Consider the following 22,042-nt stretch of genomic DNA (forward strand, 5'->3'; position numbering starts at 1 on the left):
CGCTGTGTCTCTGAGAAATGTTTTCAGTCAACTGAAAGCGTCATCCGTTTAGACGAATCAGCGCTCACCCAAATTTCGCTGGAACATTCATATGTGCTGCTTGATTTAAAGCTTGTTGAATGGGAGGAGTTGCGGAAGGGCAAGGAAGGTGTAAAAGCCATGGAGAAAGCCATCTGTTGGCTTCCTTAAGTGCCACTGTTTTGGACCGCCGCTCTCCACATGTAGTAGACACTGGATCTTCTCCTGAAGGAGAGATTCGTGAAAATCTCAGCTGCAAACACAATTGGTCATTCATTATAGGGGTGTTTAGCCTGCCTTGCACTGTCCTGAGTCAGACTCAGAGTCCAAATGTAATCAGATGCTTCAATAAAACTCCACCCACATGGCAGTGCGTGCTTTTAAAGGCCTCTGTTTCCCATTCAATTTGGACATACAATAAATTGGACACACCCCGACCTATTGAAAAGAGCAGCGGCCAAATTGTTAGATCATCGTAAGTATTTTCTTATGAATCCCACCATCCCCATCTAAATGAAAATGAACAGGAAAGGTACAGAAGAGAGTATTATTTCTGTCAGATTCCTGAATAATCTTTTAAGGGACAATTTGATTTTTTTTCAGAGCTAGGTCCATAGGTCCATTTGGCCTAGGAGCATATGAATCCATCCCTTTCCTCCAAGTCATTGATTGTTTTATAATTTGTCAGGGTGGGGGGAGTGTTGAAACTCTTGGCAATTGCATTGTGTCATATTCTTGGCTTGCACTAAAGAAGGGGGGAACATGGAGACCCTGTATCTTGTCCCAGAATTGATATTTCACTTACAACGTAACTCTCCTGAAAAGTCTTTAAAAAATATAACATTGCTGAATGAGGCTTATGTTTGAGGCAAGGCCAGATGTGAATTAAGAACACCCTGCTAAACACACAGTGTTCTTAGACAGATACACAATGCCATTCCGTTGAGACCATGATGGAAGAGCTCTTTGAACTGCATCCCTGGAAGCAAGAGCATGAAGTCAGCAGGTGATTTACCTCTGCACGCAACAGCTTTTAAGATATCATTGAACAGAGGAAGTGATATTATTAAAACATCGCCTCTTCAGAGCTTTAAGAATGAAATACAGAGGGGCTTTACTGTCATGTTCATGCATTCAGGGTTTTTCTTTTGTTTTGCCAATTTATTTTTTAACGTTACAAAGCTGAGGGAGGACTCATGTTGCAAATGCGAAGAAGGGGTATTTTCCAATCACTCCTTGGTGTATCTCATTTTGGTCTTTGTGTTGGATGTTTTCATTGTATCAATGTCATTATGATGAATGAAAGTGATGGTTCCAGCTTCTATACTAGCTGTTTCAATACAAACTAGCAATTAACCCACCAGTCATAGCTGGGCATAGAGTGTTGGCTTGCAAAGAGCAAGGCCTGCGCAGGGGCAATGGATCCTCACCGGCTCTGTATTAACCATCAGCTCCCTGAATGGTAGGACCAGTCCAGGTGTTGCCAGGGGTAGATTCTGCCCTTATGCTAGCAGTGGGAAACCATGTTCCAGATGTTGCTGGGATCCAACTCCCATCATCCCTGTCTGTTGGCCATGCTTGGTGGGGCTGACAAATACCTGGAGGACCACAGGTTCTCCAGTCATGCCTTACAGAATAAGCTTACCATGTACTTTTTCCAATGAGAGTGAATGGCAGCCATATGGGGCAAACTGAAAGAGGACACTACTGAGACCAAACCTACTTTACAACCATGGTGAACCCAGCCATTGAGAATATCCTCTTTTCCTATTTGCATAGGCTCTTCTGGATCTGGGGTTTTGGTCATGTTGGGGTATGATACAGTGCTGTGGGGGGAGTTGAGAAATGTCTTATATATGAAGGATTACTCAATATAACAAAGGTGTAGGATCATGATGTTAATGTGGCCAAAACACAGCTGAGAAACAAGATGGAGGTATCAGTGTGAGTGGGCTGGGGGTGGAGAATCACAGAATTGTTGACTTGGAAGGGATCCCGAGAATCATCTAGGCCAACCCCCTGCAATGCAGGAATCTCAACTAGATGATACATGACAGGTGGCCATCCAACTTCTGCTTTAAAACTTCCAAGGAAGGAATGACCATCACCTCTCATGGGAGTCTGTTCCACTGTCAAACAGCTCTTACTGTCAGAAAGTTCTTCCTGAAGTTTAGTTGCAATATCCATTGGTTTGGGTCCTAGCCTACAGACCAGGAGAAAACAAGCTTGCCCCATCCTCCAGGTGACAGCCCTTTAGATATTTGAAGATGATTATCATATCTCCTCTCCATTCTCAGTAGCCAGAAAATGTTGAGCATCTGTTGCAGGGAGCTGGAGAAAACCAAGGAGATTCAGAATGGAGTGTCCTGGAAGAAGTAATAAGCAGCACACTAGAACCGGTCCCAGCTGTATTTCAGAATTCCTATCTAGCAGGTGTTTAGGTGTTCCCAATTGCTTCTGAATCTAACAAAACATAAGAAGTGCTTTTGTGCTTTGATGGTGCTTGTGTTTGCCATTTCCGCCTGGTCCTTCAAACGTTCTGGGGAAGAATGTGACTAAATTGTCACTGATGTCCAGGAGAGATCAGTTCACTGCAGCTGCTTTGTGCTGCTCCAGTAACACAAAGCAGCTGCTAATCCTAATTTAAACAGCATTTATACAAGGGTTTAGAGCTGCTTTGGTAGCTGGACCACACCCAATCCATTTGGCCTTGCCCTTTGCAGTTGAACCATACTATATCTGTTGATTTAAACCCTCTGCAAACTGACAACTGTAACACTGCCTGGGTTTCCCTATTAGCTGCCAGGATCAATAAGATACTCAGGGTAGGGCTCCTGTGCTTTTAACTGTAATGCAAAAGAGCATTTTGGGGGAGGCAGGGGCAACTCTGTGAGTTACAGTGGTTAGAGAAGCGTTGTCTTCTGTTGAATCTGGCAGCTCTCTTTTCCCTACACTTTCAGGAACAGTCTTCATAACAAAGGGACTGGAAAGCCTTTAGAGACTTTGGACTCTGGACGTTTTCTGTGTTTTTCTACCCCTCCCCACCCTACAATTTCCCTCAGAGGATTGATTTGCATGACCTTTGACTGCATGGGATGTGGCTTGGCTTGATCCCTGCCCTGGTTGTCTCACATATGGTGGGAGAATGTCCATTTCCAATCAAGGGAGGCTTGAGTCCATGCCTCTGTCTGGAAGCCCTGGGCTCTCTGTGCCTTTCCCCCACCAGTCCCAGATATGTGTGGGCAAAAAGCTCAGGGAAGCTCAGGGAAGAACGAAATGCACCCAACACATGTTCAGTGGTGCCCTGTTAATGACTTCACATGTTCCCGGGATGAGCCTTATTTTTGAAAGTAGCTTCTGTGACTGAACCCGCAAACAAGGTTTGGCTCAAGTTAAACCCTGGTGGGTGCAGAATTAGGTTTTCTAATTCTGTGCAAGCCACACAATTGGACAGGGCTGAAAAACTGACCAGGCAGGCAGGAAGACTCATTGCCCCAAACATTACCGTATTTTTCGCCCTATAGGACACAGTTTCCTCCCTCCAAAAATGTAGGGGAAATGTGTGTGCATCCTATGGGGCGAATGCAGGCTTTCGCTGAAGCCTGGAGAGCGAGAGGGGTCAGTGTGCACTGACCCCTCTCGCTCTCCAGGCTTCAGGAAGCTATCCGCAACCCGTGGGAGAGCTGCGCGAGCTCAGCATGCCCCAGGCTTCCGGCTTCGTGCAGCTCTCCGCTAGCCGTGGCAGAGCTGCGCAAAGTTGCACAGCTCTCCCACAGCTTGCAGATAGCAGCCTGTGCTGGGGGCGGGGGAAGCTCGGGCTTCCCCCGCCCCAGCCCTGCACCTGGGGGGGAAATAATTTTTTCCCCTTTATTCCCCCCCCAAAAAAAACCCTAGGTGCGTCCTATGGGCCGATGCGTCCTATGGGGCGAAAAATATGGTACTTATCCTAGGACCTTAGAAGATATTTCCTTATTGTGAAGGAAAGCAAGGGTTTTTTGTTTAACTTAACATTGTCACATTTACGCTGCATTCGCATTGCAGTTTATTCCATTTTCATGACTTTTCCCTGTTAATGTCCACATTACATTTGAGCTTTCGCATGCTGTAAAAACCACTTCCAGGACTCTAGTCGAATATAGTGCAAGTTTAGCACTCATTTCCATACTAGTTATAAACAGATTATTATTTTTCTGGAAGCAAATAATAAGGAAAAGAGCATTGAACTTGGAGTATATTACATTATAGTCCCAGAAGTGGCTTTTACATTGTGTGAAATCTGAACTATGATGAGGAACTTAACACTTAGGGGAAAGTCATGAAAATGGAATGAACCACCATGTGAATGCAGCCATAGTCTCTGTTTCAATATAATGTGAGCTATCTTGGATGCAACTCTAACAAGTCTGAATCAAAAAAAAAAAAAAAAGAAGGAGGAGGAGATGAGTCCAGAAGACTTGCGTCTGGTTCGCAGATCTGAGAGGGCCAGCAAAGGCAGACCTCCAAAGAGGTTTGCTGATGAGTTTGCTAAGATGGCAACTGCTGTTCTTAGTAGCTCAGAGAAGGTGTGGAATGAGACTAAAGCCAAATAATGAAAGAATAATCCAGGAGATAAAATCCCTTCAGGCACAATTTGCAAAGCGTTGTTAGCTGGCACAGCTTCACCAAAGGCTAAAGGCAAGCCTCATGGCCAGGAGCAGGGGGGCAAGCTGCAAAAGCCCACGCTGGTGGAAAACAAGGTTTTGCTTGCTGCAAAGACTACTCCAAGGGCTAAAGCCAAGTTTGTTGTGGACTCAGGGTGCACGCGCCATTTAACAAAGGATAGGCACCTGTTTATCTCCTTTACACCTCAAGAAGGAGAGATCCACCTGGCTGATGGAAGGACGTTGCAAATTGCAGGAGAAGGGACTGTTAAACTTGCAAGTTTGCATACAACCATAAGTAATGTGCAATGATAATAAACAAGGAGGTCGAGTGGAATATTAAAAGGTTAAGACAAAAAAAATTCGAATTTGCCAATAAATCAGGTAAATGGCTTGCGTTTAGAAAAGCTAAATGCCCCAATAGAGAGATTAGAGACGGAAGAAGTGATAAAAGATTTGAAAAGAGGGAAAGCACCGGGCCCCGATGGTTTCACATCGACTTATTACAAAGAATTCCAAGATACGCTGATGATACCGCTAACTGAGGTTATGAATAATATTCTAAAAGAAAGAGATATACCCGGATCGTGGAAAGAAGCCTTTATTACAATCATCCCGAAACAAGATGCAGATTTAACACAAGTTAAGAACTATAGACCCATCTCTTTATTAAACACGGACTATAAGATATTTGCTGGCATTCTGGCTAAAAGATTAAAAAAGATACTAACAAAGATAATACATGAAGATCAGACAGGCTTTCTTCCGGGCAGGCTATTAAGAAGTAACACAAGACATATAATTAACCTCATTGAATATCTCTCTGAGAGATCTGACAAACCAGTCAGCCTGATCTTCGTAGATGCGGAGAAAGCTTTCGATAATGTCATCTGGGATTTCATGTTAAAAAGCCTGGAAGTAATGGAGGTGGGACAAGAATTTCTAAATGGGATAAGGTCTATATACACTGAACAGAAGGCGAGACTGATAGTCAATAACGTTATAACTGAGGAGATAAAAATATGTAAGGGGACGAGGCAAGGCTGTCCACTCTCGCCACTGCTCTTTATAGTGGTTCTGGAAGTACTATTGAATGCAATAAGAAAAAACAAGCAAATAAGAGGGGTAACACTAGGTTCAAATAACTACAAAGTTAAAGCATACGCGGATGGTGTGGTTCTAACGGTAGAGGAACCTACAGAAAGTATAAAGGCGATCCTAGACGAGATGGAGGAATTTGGAAAATTGGCTGGTTTCAAAATGAATAAGAGTAAGACAAAAATGATTGTTAAAAATATGGATCAGGAAGCGGCGGTCACCATGCAACAACAAACTGAAATTGAGGTAGTTAAAAAGATAAAGTATTTGGGAATGTGGATTACCAACAAAAACATCGATTTATACCAGAACAACTACGTCCCGGTCTGGAACAAAATTAAAAAAGACATGGAGGTCTGGGCCAGATTAAAATTATCATTCTGGGGAAGGATTTCCATGGTAAAAATGATGCTGCTACCCAAGCTCCTATATCTGTTTCAAACACTTCCCATATTAAGAGGAACAAAAAACTTTAAAGAATGGCAAAAAGCGATTTCTAGATATGTCTGGGAAGGGAAGAAGCCCAGAATCAAATTCAAGTTACTAACAGATGCAACAGAAAGGGGGGGCTTCGCTCTCCCGGACATGAGATTATATTACGAAGCATCATGTCTGTGTTGGATAAAAGAATGGGTCAAGTTGGAAAACAGAGAGCTGTTAGACCTTGAAGGACACAATAATAGATTTGGGTGGCATGCGTATCTATGGAAGGACAAAAAAAGGGTCCATAAGGGTTTTTGCAGTCACATATTTAAGGGTCCATTAATAGAGGTTTGGGACAGGTATAAAGATATATTAGAGCCGAGAACACCACATTGGTTATCCCCGCAGGAGTTAGCAGGTGTAAAGAAAGTTAATATGGAGGAAAGATGGGGGAAGTATGGAGAAATGGTTATCAACGAAGGAGGGAAGTGGAAAATTAAACCCTACGACCAGATCAAAACGCTTACACAGGGCTGGCTGCATTACTTCCAGATTAATGAGATGTTCAAAACAGATGTGAAGGAAAGAGGTTATGAGGGAAAGGAATCAATATTCCAAAAGGAAATAGTAAATAGTGAGTACAAAAACCTCTCTAAAATGTATAAAATCCTATTAGAATGGCATACAAAGGATGAGGAGGTGAAATCAGTGATGGTACAATGGGCCAAGGATATTGGGTATAACATCCAGATGGAAGATTGGGAAAAGCTCTGGAGAGTCTATATAAAATTTACAGCCTGTACGCTACTTAGGGAGAACGTGATGAAGATGCAGTACAGGTGGTACATGACTCCCGTAAAACTGGCCAAGATGTACAAGATAGATAATAAATGCTGGAAGTGCAGACAAAAGGAGGGGACTTTTTATCATCAATGGTGGGAGTGCAAAAAAATTAAAAGTTTCTGGGAGGAAATTTACAATGAATTGAAAAAGATGCTGGGATATACCTTTGTTAAAAAACCGGAAGCCTTTTTACTATGTATTTTAGGAAAAGAGATTAAAAGAAAAGATCACAAACTCTTCCAGTATGCGGTGACGGCAGCCAGAATTGTGATAGCTCAGAGGTGGAAGCAGGAGGAGATCCCAACGGTGGCTGATTGGAGAGCAAAATTGATAGAATATGTGGAGTTGGATAAATTAACAGGGAAAATAAGATATTTAAAAGATCAAAAGTTTATAGAGGACTGGGGGAAATTTGTGGGTTACCTGGAAAATAAATGCTCAATTAACACAACGCTGGTGGGATTTAAAGAGGCTCTGTAAAGAATTAATAGGTATTGTTTAAACGAAAGAATGTATAAAAAATAATAGAACGGCAATATGAAGAGATGAAATGCGATTTTAAGATTTGACTACGAATGAATGTCATCGACGTTGAAGGAAGTCCAAAATGTATGAGAAATGTTGAAACGTGGTTTTGTTGTACATATAATGGAATTTAATAAAAAATTTAAAATGCAAAAAAAAAAAAAAAGAAGGAGGAGATGAGTCCAGAAGACTTGCGTCTGGTTCGCAGATCTGAGAGGGCCAGCAAAGGCAGACCTCCAAAGAGGTTTGCTGATGAGTTTGCTAAGATGGCAACTGCTGTTCTTAGTAGCTCAGAGAAGGTGTGGGAACCTTCAAGCTTCAAAGAGGTTCAGGAGTTGACCTCTAAAGATGCTGAGCCTTGGCTTAATGCCATGAAGGCTGAAGTTGATTCCTTGAACAGGAACCAAACTTGGGAATTGGTACCGGTAGTCCCAGGAATGAGACTGGTTGGCAGCAAATGGGTCTTCAAGGCCAAGACAGACCAGAATGGCAAGGTTGTCAGACACAAAGTCAGGTTGGTTGCCAGAGGTTTTTCACAGGTACCAGGACAGGATTACCACGAGACCTACTCACCCACCGTCAAATATGAGAGCATTCGGCTAATGCTCAAGATGGCTGCAGAGGAGAAACTGCATGTTTCTCACCATGATATTAATACAGCTTTTTTGTACGGGATTTTGGGGGAGGAGCTGTATATGCTTCCACCTGATGGAATGCAGATACAGAAGGGAATGGTCTGTAAACTGCGGAAATCCTTATATGGTCTCAAGCAGAGTGCCAGGTGTTGGAACACAAAACTCACTGAGACATTGCTTTCTCTAGGTTTTCACCAGGGCAAAGCTGATCCATGTGTGTTTGTCAAGGAGGAGGGGCAAAACAAACTGTATTGTTTATGTTTTGTTGATGATCTTCTGATGTTTTGGAAGAATCAGGCTTTTTACCAAAGCACCCTAGCTCAGCTGAAGGAGCACTTTGACATGAAGGATCTTGGTGAGGTATCCAACTATCTTTCTCTGCAGGTGGAGAGGGACCAAGCAGGTAATTTTCTGGTACACCAAACACAGAAAATTGCTGATGTATTAACCAGGTTGAATTTGGTTGATGCAAACCCAGCAGACACACCGATGGTGACGGGTTACCAGGTAGATAGTACTGCTGAAGCGTTTTCTGACACTACGCTGTACAGATGCATTCTAGGCAAGTTGAATTTCATTGCTAGATGCTCAAGACCTGACATTGCTGTAAGCACTAACCTGCTTAGCAGACATGCTAACAATCCTACTGTTCAGGATTGGAAAGCTCTGAAGCGCATAGCCCGCTATTTGAAAGGGACTATGCACTACAGGCTGAGGTTCACCAGTCAGAAGACTGGAGGTCTTGAAATCTTTGCAGATGCAAGTTTTGGAAGTGACACCACGGATGGTACAAGCACTTCTGGAGTGTGCTACATGTACAACCACTGTCTGTTTGACTGGTTGTGCGAAAAGCAGACAACAGTGAGCCTAAGTTCCTGTGAAGCAGAACTCAATGCTCTGTCATTTTCACTCATGGATTGTGAATGGTTGATGCAACTGTTTAAGGACATTGGGGTTTCTGTGAAATGTCCTATACAGGTATATCAAGACAATAGATCCTGTTTGGCTTTGCTGAACTCAGAGAGTTGCAAGCAAAGAACCAAGTACTTGCAGATTAAGCTACATCGTGCAAGAGAGTGTATTCAGAAAGGACTGATTCAGGTGTCCTACATGCCAGGAAATGAAATTCCTGCTGATCTGTTGTCTAAGGTTGTTAACAGAGAACAACTTAAGGTTTACGTACAGAAGTTGCAATTGGGTGAACCACAGGTACTACAGGTTACACGGAAAGGGGGAGGATGTTAGGATATTTCCGTTCCACCTTAAAAGGGAGCAGGCTGTATGAGTCAGAGTCTGCGTGTTTCCTGTTTCTCAGGATGTTTAAGTTTGCTATTGCTTTCGTTTTTTCTCTCTGCGCCAGAACACGATAGTAGTCGGTCATGTTTTTCTTTGTTCTGACCAACGCTGAATAAACATTCTAAATGATACTCTCCTGAGTGCAACTTTTGCTGTGTGAATTCTGCTGAAAGAGTGTGCACCAGCCCAGGAATGTGGCATTCTATTTCTGAGGCTTGGTGCCGCTAATTTGCTGATACTGCGTGACTACGGGACATCAACAGATCGTCCGGAGACGACGTGGAGGCAGTGATGGCCTTTGTCTCCCTGGCAGTATCCCAACAGCTTGTAGCCCCTGCTGTGTGCTATCTTGTCTATGTTGTGTATCCAACAACACAGAAATTGGTCCAGGACAAGTGCGTAGTGGGCTCTCACTATCAGCCACAGTAGACTGGGGGTTCCAACTAGCTGTTGCATTGGGGAAAGAATCACCCCAGCAGAAATTGCCTACCAAGCAGAAATTATTGGACGTGTGCTCTGTGATAATGGAAACAACATATGCACTTGGTAAAAATGCACCCTGCACATACAAAGAAATTCCTCTACTATCAGGTCAGCAGGGACCTTTTTCAGCCGAAGGGCCACATTTTCTCCTGGGCAACCTTCTGAGGGACCGTGTGCCAATGGTGGGTGTGGTCCAAGGCAAAAAGTGGGTGAGGCAATGCATCTTCAGCAGGCTGCATTCCAGCCACACACATACACACTTCTTTCAAGAAAATCAAGATGTGTTATTACGGTTCAAGGATACATTCTATCCAGGCAAAAGCATTCAGAGCATGGTGCAGGACAGCTATGGGATGTGGCCTGGAGGCACTTCTGAGGGATGGATAGAGATGCCTTGAGGGCCACGTTGAACCCCCAGGTCAGAGGTTCTCCACCAGTGCTCTAGTCTACCAAAACTCTTTGGGCCCTCAAAATTCCCCAGATGTTATCATCTGAGGCCAAATGCTTCTGAATTCACTTTTCAGGAGAAATCTAGTGGTGTTGCAGACTGTGTGAGACCCGTTGATTAATTTATTTTATGGATTTGTTGCATTTATATCCCACTTTTTCTCCAAGGTGTTCAAGGTGGCGTACGTGGGTGTCCCTCTCCTCATGTAATCCCCACCACAACCCTGTGACGTAGATCAGGCTGAGTGTCAGTGATTGGGCCAAGGTCACCCTGTAAGCTTCATGGTCAAGTGGGGATTTGAACACTGGTCTCCCACGTCCTGGTCTGACACTCTAACCGCTGCACCACACTGGCTCTCTAATGCTAATGCTCTTATCAAATCTCCAAGTTTTCCCTTTGCCAAATTTGCTTTAAAGTTCATTTTTGTCAAAAGCACCAGGGGTTCTCCTAACACATGGCATATGGCAACCAACTTTCACAGTAAATAGGAGGTGGGAGAGGAACAGTGTGGACCTGGTGGGTGAAGCAGAATGGGAAATTTCCCAAAAAAGGCCATGCTTCAGGATTCTATTGGGAAACTCTGATGCAGACTCTCTCTCTCTTTTACTTCTTTGGCAGGTGAAGATGCACACTGTGTCCTACATTCATCTCTTCTACTTTGGCCTGTGTTTGCTTACATTAACCAGCTCCTCTGCTGCTGCTGCCCCGGAGACACTTTGTGGTGCTGAGCTGGTTGACGCTCTTCAATTTGTCTGCGGAGAAAGAGGATTTTATTTCAGTAAGTTTGAACATTTGCTACCATTTCCCTCATGCAATCAGTTCTAATCCCCTCTCCCCTCGTTTTTCATGGGGATACAGTTATCTGAGGATTGCATGTGCATAGTTCTAGCAAACCACGCACAAAATGTGGCTTACTCTACTGCACCCCAGAGCTCTTCAAAATCCAAAGGTCAAGCAAAGCACAATATTTGGTCTAAGTTCAGCATCTTCCCTCTGCCCTCCACTCCCTGCCGGATTTAGGTTTGATGAGCTACTGAAGGTAATGGGGTCCTTCGTCAACAACAAATTGCTTTTTTGTGTTGAATACATGCTATATGGTAATTTATGGACCTAATAGGTATCTAAAGCCATTTGCACATAACAAAATATGTATCAAAGTAATTGTTGAACTGAAATACAATTAATACAGGTTTTTTTCCTTTACATTTTTTGGGGGGCCCCAAGAGAGTGGGGACCTAAGCTATAGCTTGTTTAGCTTATACGTAAATGTGGCACTGCCCAGCAACCTTTAACACAGTTATTTCCCTCATCCTCCTGTTGTATTTGCTAGGATTCCCACCCCCACCTCCGGTAGAACATGTTGCATCTGGCAACTCTTGAGAAGTGCAGCACAGCACTTTTAAGCAAGTGACAAAGAGGGTTCCACATTGCATTGCCAAACTCGCTTTACTGCAGCATCTGGTCTGAGCGGTTGTATGAATGGACGTTTATTGAAGTGGGAAGTGTGGGAGACAGGAAATGACTGCATAAAGCAACTGCTAGGAGATGAGTGTTTTGCATTGATCAGTCCTTGCTATTGACTTGGCTTCAATAGGTTTGGGTAGCAGGGATAGGAAAAAACCTGCATTGGCCTCTAGAAAGCTAGGTGATCATGTGACTGCATGGATAAAGGCCATTGCTTGGCCGGAGAAGAGCACTAGAGTAGCTAAGTGGCTTCTCCTCTCTGATCCTTAAGGTGAATTCAGCTAATATCTATAAGAGTTTCAGTCTTTGATTAAAAGGATTTGCCCTTGGTTATCAATAATGGATCAGTTGCAGAGCAGTGATATTTAACAGCTAGGAAGCTACAACATATGTCAGGGTACAGTGTAAATACAGCACACACAAGGCTTCCATTCCAGAGGCAGTGTGTACAAGCAAAGTAATATATAGCCTGTGTCTCCACTGCTTTCCTCGATTTCTTTGTTCATTTGTTCTCTGTTGCTCCAGAGGGCTGGGCTTGAACCCATCGGTGGAAATGGCAAGGAAACTGATTTGGATTAAACATTAGAAGAGACTTCCTAGTGATAAGGGTTATTTGACAGTGGAACAGTGCACTGCCTTGGGAGGTGAAGGGCTCTGCTTTGCTGGAAATATTTAAACTGAGGCTGGACAAGCATTGTAGTTGCATCCTGCATTGCGGATATGGCATTGAGCAGGGAGTTGGACAAGGGTCACATCCATGCCGTGCATTTAAAGCACTCTGTCACGGCCACCCAGGACGGGTCCCAGCTCACAAGAGACCTCACTCCGTTGCAGTTTATTTACAGGAAAAGTTTATTGAAGATTTCTGCTTCTCGTACAGTTCAGCATCGTGGCCGTACGTCTGTCACGTTAGACCGCTGAAGTCCCCTCTGACTCCTCCCCTCTTCCACACCAACTTAATAGCCTGGCTCTAGACCACCTCTTCCTCTCCTTTCTTTTCCGCAGGGTCTTCCTGCCCCCCTGGGTTCCCTCTCTCCGTGACTCGCCTGAGGCTGAATCCTCTGCCGCCTCTTCCCCCCTCCTTCTGGCTTTAGGGCCGGGCTCCTCCCCTGAGCTCTCTCCACTTCCGCGCGCCTCTACGTTTGAACTTGGCGCGCGTACGTTGCTGCTGACCTTTCTTTCGACCGCTACACCACCCCTTGTTCTGCTCTCCACCCTTTCCGGCTGAACACCTTGCTCCAACCCCCTTTCTCTGTTCTCTCCTAATCCTGCTCCCTCCGAGAGGCTGACGACTCCACCCCCTTTACTCCGTTCCGGCTGAGACGCCTCTTGCTGCGTCTGTCTTCCACTGGGCTCCTCTCCGCTTCTCCCTTCTCCTCCCTTTTGCTTGATTAAGGTAACCCCCTTTTGAGAATCCTCTGACTCGCTGCTCAGACTCGTGGATTCCCTCAGAATTCCGTCATCTTCTTCCTCATCCTTCTGCCCCTCCTCCCACTCGCTCTCCGTCTCCTCTGTCATCTCCTCCTCTCTCCCAGAAACCCTGACACACTCTTATATTCTTTAACAGTCATGAAGAATCCTGAGAATTGAAGCTTTTAAGGGTGCTGGGACTTATAGCTCTGTGATGTTGGTACACTTCACAAACTGCACTTTTCGGGTTTCTTTGAAGGGTGCCATGACTGTTAAAGTGGTATAAGAGTGCTTTAGATGTACGGTGTGGGTTGTGACACGATTGTGACTCTCTCTCTCTCTCTCTCTCTCTCTCTCTCTCACACACACACACACACACACACACACACACACAAGCCACTTCATTAGAAATAAAAAAGCATCACTCTTTGTGGGGAGGTTAAAACTGAAGCCCAAACAATGGATATTTTACTGTCAGGGAGAATACCCAAGTAGAAAACTCTTGTCTAACTTTAGGGGGTTCTTTATAATGCTTGGCCTCACTTCTGAGGTCTGTCTCAGTTGCCACCACAGGAATCAATGTGATAACTGAAAAGGTAGAAGGTGTATTCCTGATGCCGAGTTAAATCAATTTCACATCACTGGTATGCTAAGTATGAGTAAGTCAAAACGAAGTGTTGAACTACTGGCTCAAAATGAATAATGTGACAAGGTTTGAAATCTTAGCTATGGGATAATAGACAAAAACATTACTTGATTTGTGCTCCTGGGGTATTGAAATCTTTCTGTAAATGTACCCAAATAGAGAATAAGAGAGCAATGGCAGCTTCATTCCTATGTGTGATGTACAGTTGTATCTCTGGTTACAAACGCTTCTGGTTACAAACGCTTCAGATTATGAACTCCACTAACCCAGAAGTAGCTGCTCCTGGTTGCGAACTTTGCCCCAGGATGAGAACGAAAATCGTGTGCCGGAGGTGTGCGTGCAGCAGAAGACCCCATTAGTGAAAGCGGGCCTCAGGATAAGACCAGTTTCAGCTTAAGAACGGACCTCTGGAACGAATTAAGTTCATAACCAGAGGTAGCACTGTACAGTTACAACTCCCCTTGTGTACTCTTTTGAAGTGTATATTAGATGAAACAATAATAGCACTGGAGATAACTCAGACATACATCCCCACACCACCTGTTTTGAAACTCCACACGTTTTGGGGATTAAAATATTAACAATTTATTTCATTATTAATCACCTGAGTGCCACATTCATCCTATGCCAACCCTCGAGGGCCACATGCAAATTTGATAGACCTCCCTATAAATGCAAACTCAATCAAATTTCTCTCCCTCCCTTGATGGGAGTTGCATTTCAGGAACATTGGGAAGGGCACAGATTTCCCTGCACCAAGCCACTGACATATGAATGAAACTTATATGCATTCTATCTCTATAGACGGCCATGATATTCAAACTTTTTACCAGTGTTCAAGCATTAAGTGCCTGGGAACTTTGAGTCATTGCAATGGACATACTAGTTTCTGGACTGAATGTCCGGGAGAATGAAGTTCTCTGTTTGTTCATAGAGCACGTCTAGCTGCATGGGCTGTGGGCAGTGCCAGTGTGAGCTTCTACCCACCATTCCACCAATGGGCCTTAACCCTGACACAGAGGGTCAATCTCTAGGGGCGTGATGGCAGTTCATTCTACATGCTCATTTTGTTCTTTAGTTTCTTCGCCAACACTGCCAACAAGTGTACTCATTAATAAGTGCTTATTTTGTTGGTAGGGGTTTGGGGGTTTTGGGGAGGGGAGAGGGTGGTGACATAGACATAGGTCCATTGTCCACTAGACGGAATCCTGCAGTTGGGGGTGTATCACCTTATGGCTGCCAGCTATAAAATTAATGTTCCATGTAAGGTCAGGTCCAGTAGTTACTGCTTGGGTGGAAGTTCTCCAAGGAAAACAAGCTGCTCAGGAAATGCTTATTCAGTTGACCTTACTTTGCCATCTGAGTCAGTCCATGCTCAGGGTTAGAGAAAGGCCATCATTTGGCTGACAAAGAGACATCCTAGCCACTGGAGAGAAAAAAATCCACTACTGTGGTTTTTCAAGTGTACAAGTAAGGCTACCTTTAGGAAAGCTGGATTTTATCTTTTCCCTCTGCGTGCCTGACATTGCAAATGGGATGTGGTACTTTTTCTTCTGGTTCCTTTATCGTAGCCTTTTCCTCCCCATTTCCTGCCCCACGCCACTTATAAAAACATCCATGGAAATATCACTGATCTGCACTCCCCGCCCCCATCCCGTATCATAAAATTCAGCTCCCAAATATAATTTTTTTGCTAGGGTAGGCAGAGATCCTGAAAATGATTGTATCTGGTGTCAAAACGAAGAGAGACGGAATTCTACCTTCTAATTAAGCACACTGGACAATCTGCTCCCATTCTACTGATAAAGCTGGTCTTGGCAGGAACCACATTCTGATAACACTGAGAATATGAGATGGCACTAAGCCCTTGAGGATGTGAGGGTTTCAGCACACGTTTCTTTTTGCCAGGCATCAGTGGTTGTTAATATATAGCTTCTAAATCATTACCCACCCCGAGGTCTTGGGATAAGGTGGGCTGGGGGGGGGATTGATCTTCTGTTAGAGGGCTCTTGCAATCAGATCTCAGGTGGCACTGCAGCAAAATTTATGGTGCTCTGTATTTTTTTAATGCAAAAAAGAAAAGAAAAGAAATCCTGCTTCCCACTGTTTCACAATATTTTCCACTCACATCCATTGCTCCCCTGAACTGCTGCTGCTTTTGAGCCATTTCTTTTCTTCTACTTGAAAGGACTGTATTTCAAAGAGCAGGGGAATTCTCCCTGGCCAGAGTTCTAGATTGCATTTTGAGTCTACATGAGTAAAGATGGCTCCCTGGTGCAGGAGTGTGTGTGGAGTGACAAATACTGCAGCAATGGCACCAGTGCCCATCAGTTCCTCCTTCTTACCCCATTGGAATTTCATGTAAAAATTCAGGAATTCCTGAACAGGGCTTCAATTTAGCCCTATTAAATTTGTGATGGGCTGATTCACATCAAAAGATGTGAACCCATGGGGGTTTCAACCCCCATGGCATTGCAGTGGGATGAAGGACAGTTTATCAATGAGGTAAATGAAAGAAATTAAAACAATGGAAGAATTAAGTTTCCTTTTAAAATTAATGTATGGAGTTGTTGTATTATTGTATAATAATAATAATAATAATAATAATAATAATAATAATAATAATAATAATAATAATAATAAATCCTTTTTTTAAAAAACCCACAGGCATTCCCCTCCCCACCCATTTTTAGTGCCCCCTGACAAGGATTGCTGAAAATGGGGGTCACTATATTTTCATTTAAGCACTTTGCTAAGTTTAAAGCTACAATAGAAAATATGGCCTAACAATTAAGGTATGGCTTAGATTTAATACCTGTCAGGTTTTGCCACTGATTTGTACAGAGACGTTGGACTGGTTCAGACAGGATTTACGAGAATTCGCATACCCTCCCCCTGGGTTTGCTTGCTCCCCCTCCTCCTGCTGCTTCCTCCCTGTGGTATGACCTTAAGGAAGAGTTCAAAAGCTTTCCCTTCTGTTTTAGATTAACCATAAATTATCATAGTGACTGAATCCTGGCAAACGGTGGTAAATCTTAACTTTAGTGAGTTGAAATAAGCCAAACCATAGTTTATGAAGCTGTCTTGTTTCAACTAACCATAGTTAATATTAGCAACAGTTAAGGTGTCAGATGACACACTAAACAGCAATTAATCTAATAAAACCGCTTCTGGTGCCATTCTTATGAGAAAGGAGGGAAAGGAGGGAATAGCATTTGAGCCCAAGGCTCATTGATGTATGTTCTCCTTATGCCAATCATACAGTACATTCTGTGCTACCTGTAACCTATAATGTTACCTAAGTCATGATGTAGCATAACTTCCATGAGAATTCTGACACATGAAAGGTTGTGGAGGTGTTGTGGACAGTCTTGCTTCTGCTATGAAAGGTGGAAAGGCTGTAAAAAAGGGGGGGTGTAATATTGTGCAATATTCTTATTCTTATTTACGTTTGTATACCACCCTTCATCCCTAGATCTCAGGCCAGTTCACAACATAAAAATACAATATAAAAACACAAAATGCATAATAAAAACAAAAACAAACCAATACCCCCATCCCAATCTATTTAAAAGGGCATCAGGTGTTAATCAGCCAAAGGCCTAGTTGAAGAACATTTTTGCCTGGCGCCTAAAGGTGTATAACAAAGGTTCCAGCTGAACTTTCCTGGGGACATCATTCCACAAACAGGGAGCCATCGCATGAAAGGCCTGTTCTTGGTTTGCCACCCTCTGATTCTGTCGCGGAGGAGGCACACGAAGAACCACCTCACATTTTGATCGCAGGGTCCAGGTAGGTTCATATGAAGTTGCATTGAATTATATTTTCTCAGTTTCATTGTTATATCTATTGCGCTCTGTCTGCTAAGGGACGGTTTAAGATATTAAGCAGCATATAAATATATTAAACAAAAAACAAACCAATTGCTTTGCTGTAACCATGGATGAGGAGCCTGGGGCTCTCTAGGTATTGTTGTATTCCAGCTACCATCAACTACCTGTCCTGTCACCAGCTACCTGTCCATTGGCCATTCTGGTGCAGGATGGTGACAGTTAGCGTCCCACAACATCTAGAGGCCAACGGAATTCCAATCTCTGGTGTAAACTCCTTTTTAAAAATCAGAGAAATTCACCTGCTTCCCCAAACCTCCTGAACATTCTCCCCCTTCATGGGGAGTGAGGCAGAGGCGTCGGAAGGGGGTCCGGTGGGTGCGGTCCGCCCCGGGTGTCATGACTGAGGGGGGTGACAAAATGGCAGGCGAGTGGGTGGCACACCTTGCGCTGGGCGGCAGCCGTTCTTCTGACCCAGCGGCCAAGAGCAGCTCTCCTCAACCATGGTGAGGTGCACCCTTCGCAGCAGCTCCATTGCTGGGTCATGTCTGACCCGGCTGAGGAGAGCAGGAGGAGAGTGAGCAGCAGCGAGAGCCAGTGTGGTGTAGTGGTTAAGAGCGATAGACACGCAATCTGGGGAACCGGGTTTGCGTCTCCGCTCCTCCACATGCAGCTGCTGGGTGACCTTGGGCCAGTCACGCTTCTCTGAAGTCTCTCAGCTCCACTCACCTCACAGAGTGTTTGTTGTGGGGAAGGAAGGGAAAGGAGAATGTTAGCCGCTTTGAGACTCCTTCGGGTAGTGATAAAGCGGGATATCAAATCCAAACTCTTCTTCTTCAGCTTCCCTGCCCCTCTCCTACCCTGAACTGTAGCATGTGGGAGGGCACCCTCCACACCCCACACCCTTCAGGAGCACACCCGCCCTGGGCAGCACGGGCATATGCTCCGCCGCTGGGGTGAAGGGCCCCATTAAAGAGGGAGAAATATCATCTCAACATTAGATACTTAGCAGTAAAGATTCACAACACCCCAGCAGGAGACTGAACTGTGGACCCTAGGAATCTGGGTGGAGTTGACACCTTTGATGACTTCACTGCATGTTTAGATCCTGAAGGGATGTATGTTGCTGGACTGCAAATTCTATCCTTTTTGTCCACTGGTCATGCTGGCTAGGGCTGATTGGAGTTGTAGTTCAATACATCCAGAGGGCTCATTGGCTACCTGTGGTGTAGGCAATATAATGCTAGATATAGTGGTCAGGCCAGATCTAAGATGGCTTCCTATGTCCCCATATTCTTCTCATACTAGAGACTATGGCTAAGCAGTAGCAGCTTGTTTAAGGTCACCTGGTAAGACGCAAGACTTCAAGCAGAGACTACCTATTCCATGGTTCAGCCTCTTAGCCTCTATGGCACTGAAAGGCTTGATTTATATGCAAACCTATACACAACTAAAGAGAGAGGAATATTACTTACACACACACAGAGAGAGAGAGAGAGAGAGAGAGAGAGAGAGAGAGAGAGAGAGAGAGAGAGTTGAGAAAATTATCCAAAGATACAACAGGCAGGGTGAACCAAAGAAAGATGTAAAATGCAGAAGGAAAACTTGGCCATGAGCAGCTAGGTGATAAAGGACAAGTCATATTTCACTGAGCAAAGCAATCTCAAACTGGTTGCCAAGTAGCATCAGACGTTTCCAAGTTATTCCTCTCTTCTCTCTTTGAACAGCATTCCATTTTGCTGCTAAAGCAAGCTGTTTGGTCGCCCAAATTCCATGGCATGGTGAAATTGTGGCTTTCCAAGCTCACAATAAGATGCCTGACAACCAGTATAAAGCTTTGTATCTGAGCCTGTTGGCCCCTGGGGCCCAAACAGCTGGGAAATTACCTGAAATCTGATGTCTTTTTCAGAAGGAACCACAGGTATTCAAGACAGGATTTTGACATTTGTGCTTTTTATTATTTCCTCTCTTATAATCATGCTACAGATCTATAACTGATGCACTAGATTTGACCCAGCAGGGGTGCATGGCTAGCAAGCATGCAAATAAATAACAAGTCAGGGTTAAAAAAAAAGGAATTAAATATAAAGCTGGTATATAAAATGGATCCTGGGATCCAAAGTAGGATAAGAGGGAATGCTCAACTAATCTGTTCAGAATAGCAAGCTGTCTCTTGCTCTCCTCAAATTTAATTCTGAAATAGTCATTGAATTTAACTCAGAAATTATCTTCTCTCATACGCAGCTCTCCAACCCTCAGGGATGACACAATTTTATGAGCTTGAATAAATGAACTCCCCATCAGCCTCTCACATACTCTAAAACACACCCTTGCTTTCTCTTCCTTGATGATCAGTGGGGTAAATAGTGGCACAATTGTGGGACAAGGAGATTTGTCCTCTTTTCTTCTCATGTGATGTTTTAGCAATAGCACAATTTCAGAAACCTACAGACATTCGCCATGACAAAGAGGCTGAACAATAACGAGCAACCCTTTCTCTCCCTATGTGCTTCCGCTATGAATTGTCATGTATGAGAAACAAGGAGGGCTTTGGGAGACAGTGAAGAGCTGGTGTGGAAGGAAAATTGGGAATTCTTCTCTAGCTCAGATTTTGATCCTAGCTGGGGAAGGATTGAAGCAAGAATTAAAAGCTCACCTCGCATTGGAGGCTGGCTTTTACTAACTCTGGGTTTTTAACAGAGCCTGGCTCAGGAGAACTTTGCAAGCAACTCTGTTGATTTCACCTGACTGCGACAAATTACAATAGCTGATTCTCTTTTCCTAGTATTTTGCATGTGATCAAGATAAATCGCACACCTTTAAAATAACCAGTTGTAGGAAGGGGCCTTCACGTGTTTCGCTTTGGTGTTCTGCCTCTTATCTCAAGAACTCAAGCAACATACTCAGCTTTTACGGTACGTTGTCCTCAGAAGTACACTAGGCAGAGAAATGGTTCAAGGCCACCAGTGAACTTGAAGGTTCAGAGGGAATTTGAGCCCAGGTCTATACTCAACATTCTCTCCACTCTACCAGGAAATACCAACTTCATTGAGAGGTGGGGGGAGAGATGATCCCAGCCAAGTTATTAATTGACCAGAGCCTCTGCCCTCCTACAGATCACCCAGATGTAGCAGTTTACTTAGGGAAAATTCATTCCACTAAGAAAGGTGCCTGCCAGGTTAGAAACATTGCTTTCTAAAGATGACGTCTGACCATTCCATTTCTAGAGGAAGATAATAGTTTTCTCACAAATCTATAAAGGAAATAACACATTTTTATCATTAATTTGTTTTTTCAAGGTCTTGTTACCATTTCCCCATAAAATCACATCTCTTGCACCACCCATGATGAATCCTATTCACCAATCTGGGGAAACGGTGGAAAGTCAGCAACATAATATGTAGTTACTTGTAAGAAAGGGGACAATAGTCCTTTGGAAAGTGGGTCAGAAGCAAATTAATGAATACTTGATTCATTCATTCAACAAACCTAGCGTAAATCTAAAAGCAACCATAGAAGTTTTCATTTTTACAAAATGAAATGCATTTTTCCAGTTACAAAAGTCATCTGTGTGCTTAAAGCAAATCTTCTGAGGCACTGCTGGCTTTAAAAATGAAAATCACAAGTTGGAGTTAAAGACTTGGCACTGAGTAGGAAGAATGATCTAACACATGCTTCCTTGAACAGAAAAAGGAATTTCATAAAAGAACTGGGCAGATTTTGGTTTCTCTGATATTCAGCCCTCGGCACTGCCTGAATCCATCCATGACGTCATTTGACTGTTGGCTTTCTTGTCAACAAGACCATAAAAATCTCTAATAATTATGACTGACCTCCTCCAAACTTTGATATTTTGATTCTCTATTCAAATCCATTGAAAGTAGCTAATATAATGACACCAGTTTTATATTGCTCAGATGAACATGCTTCCTTACTAACCATCCTTGAAACTCCTCATTGGGTTGGTCCCCGTTCCCAGCATCAAGGTGCCTCCTCTATACCCATGATGCAATAGACATCAGTATTTGAGGAACAGAGGGATCCATTGTGTCTTGTATGAGATATTTTATTGCCTAAAGCAAAGGACAGGATGGGGCTCACCACCCCATTCCATATACAGAAGCTTTTGTCAGTTGAATCTTACTTCAGTATTTGTAATGGGATGGCATCCTCCACTATACCCTAGGCCAGGCCTGTCCAAAGTCTGCCTCGGGGGGCCTAATCTGGACCACTGGTTGGTTTAATCCAGCCCCCATGGCAGTTTATTTCCTGGGGTAAAATCC

General features: G+C 43.8%; 1 protein-coding gene and 1 long non-coding RNA gene across 6 annotated transcripts in view; one reads left to right on the top strand and one right to left on the bottom strand.

The window, feature by feature from the left end:
- The window catches only part of LOC309379363, a 30,987-nt gene extending 11,961 nt beyond the window's left edge, over positions 1–19,026 (bottom strand). Inside the window, exons 1-3 of the long non-coding RNA XR_014172449.1 lie at positions 18,839–19,026; positions 17,228–17,327; positions 11,087–11,161 (exon numbers count right to left, since the gene is read on the bottom strand). This is a non-coding gene — a long non-coding RNA (uncharacterized lncRNA). The remainder of the gene's footprint in view (positions 1–11,086; positions 11,162–17,227; positions 17,328–18,838) is intronic.
- IGF1 (insulin like growth factor 1) overlaps positions 1–22,042 on the top strand; it is a 73,021-nt gene that overhangs the window by 2,376 nt on the left and 48,603 nt on the right. For 4 of the 5 annotated variants that reach the window (XM_081928472.1, XM_081928470.1, XM_081928471.1 and 1 more), the window contains exon 2: positions 11,028–11,187. In XM_081928472.1, coding sequence (XP_081784598.1) covers positions 11,028–11,187 — 160 coding nt within the window. Of the gene's footprint in view, positions 1–450; positions 494–11,027; positions 11,188–22,042 lie in introns of those variants that run through there. The other variant, XM_081928474.1, reaches the window with a different exon arrangement.

The sequence above is a fragment of the Podarcis melisellensis genome (genome assembly GCF_964234715.1).
Source record: "Podarcis melisellensis genome assembly, chromosome: 10".
NCBI lineage: Eukaryota > Metazoa > Chordata > Lepidosauria > Squamata > Lacertidae > Podarcis > Podarcis melisellensis.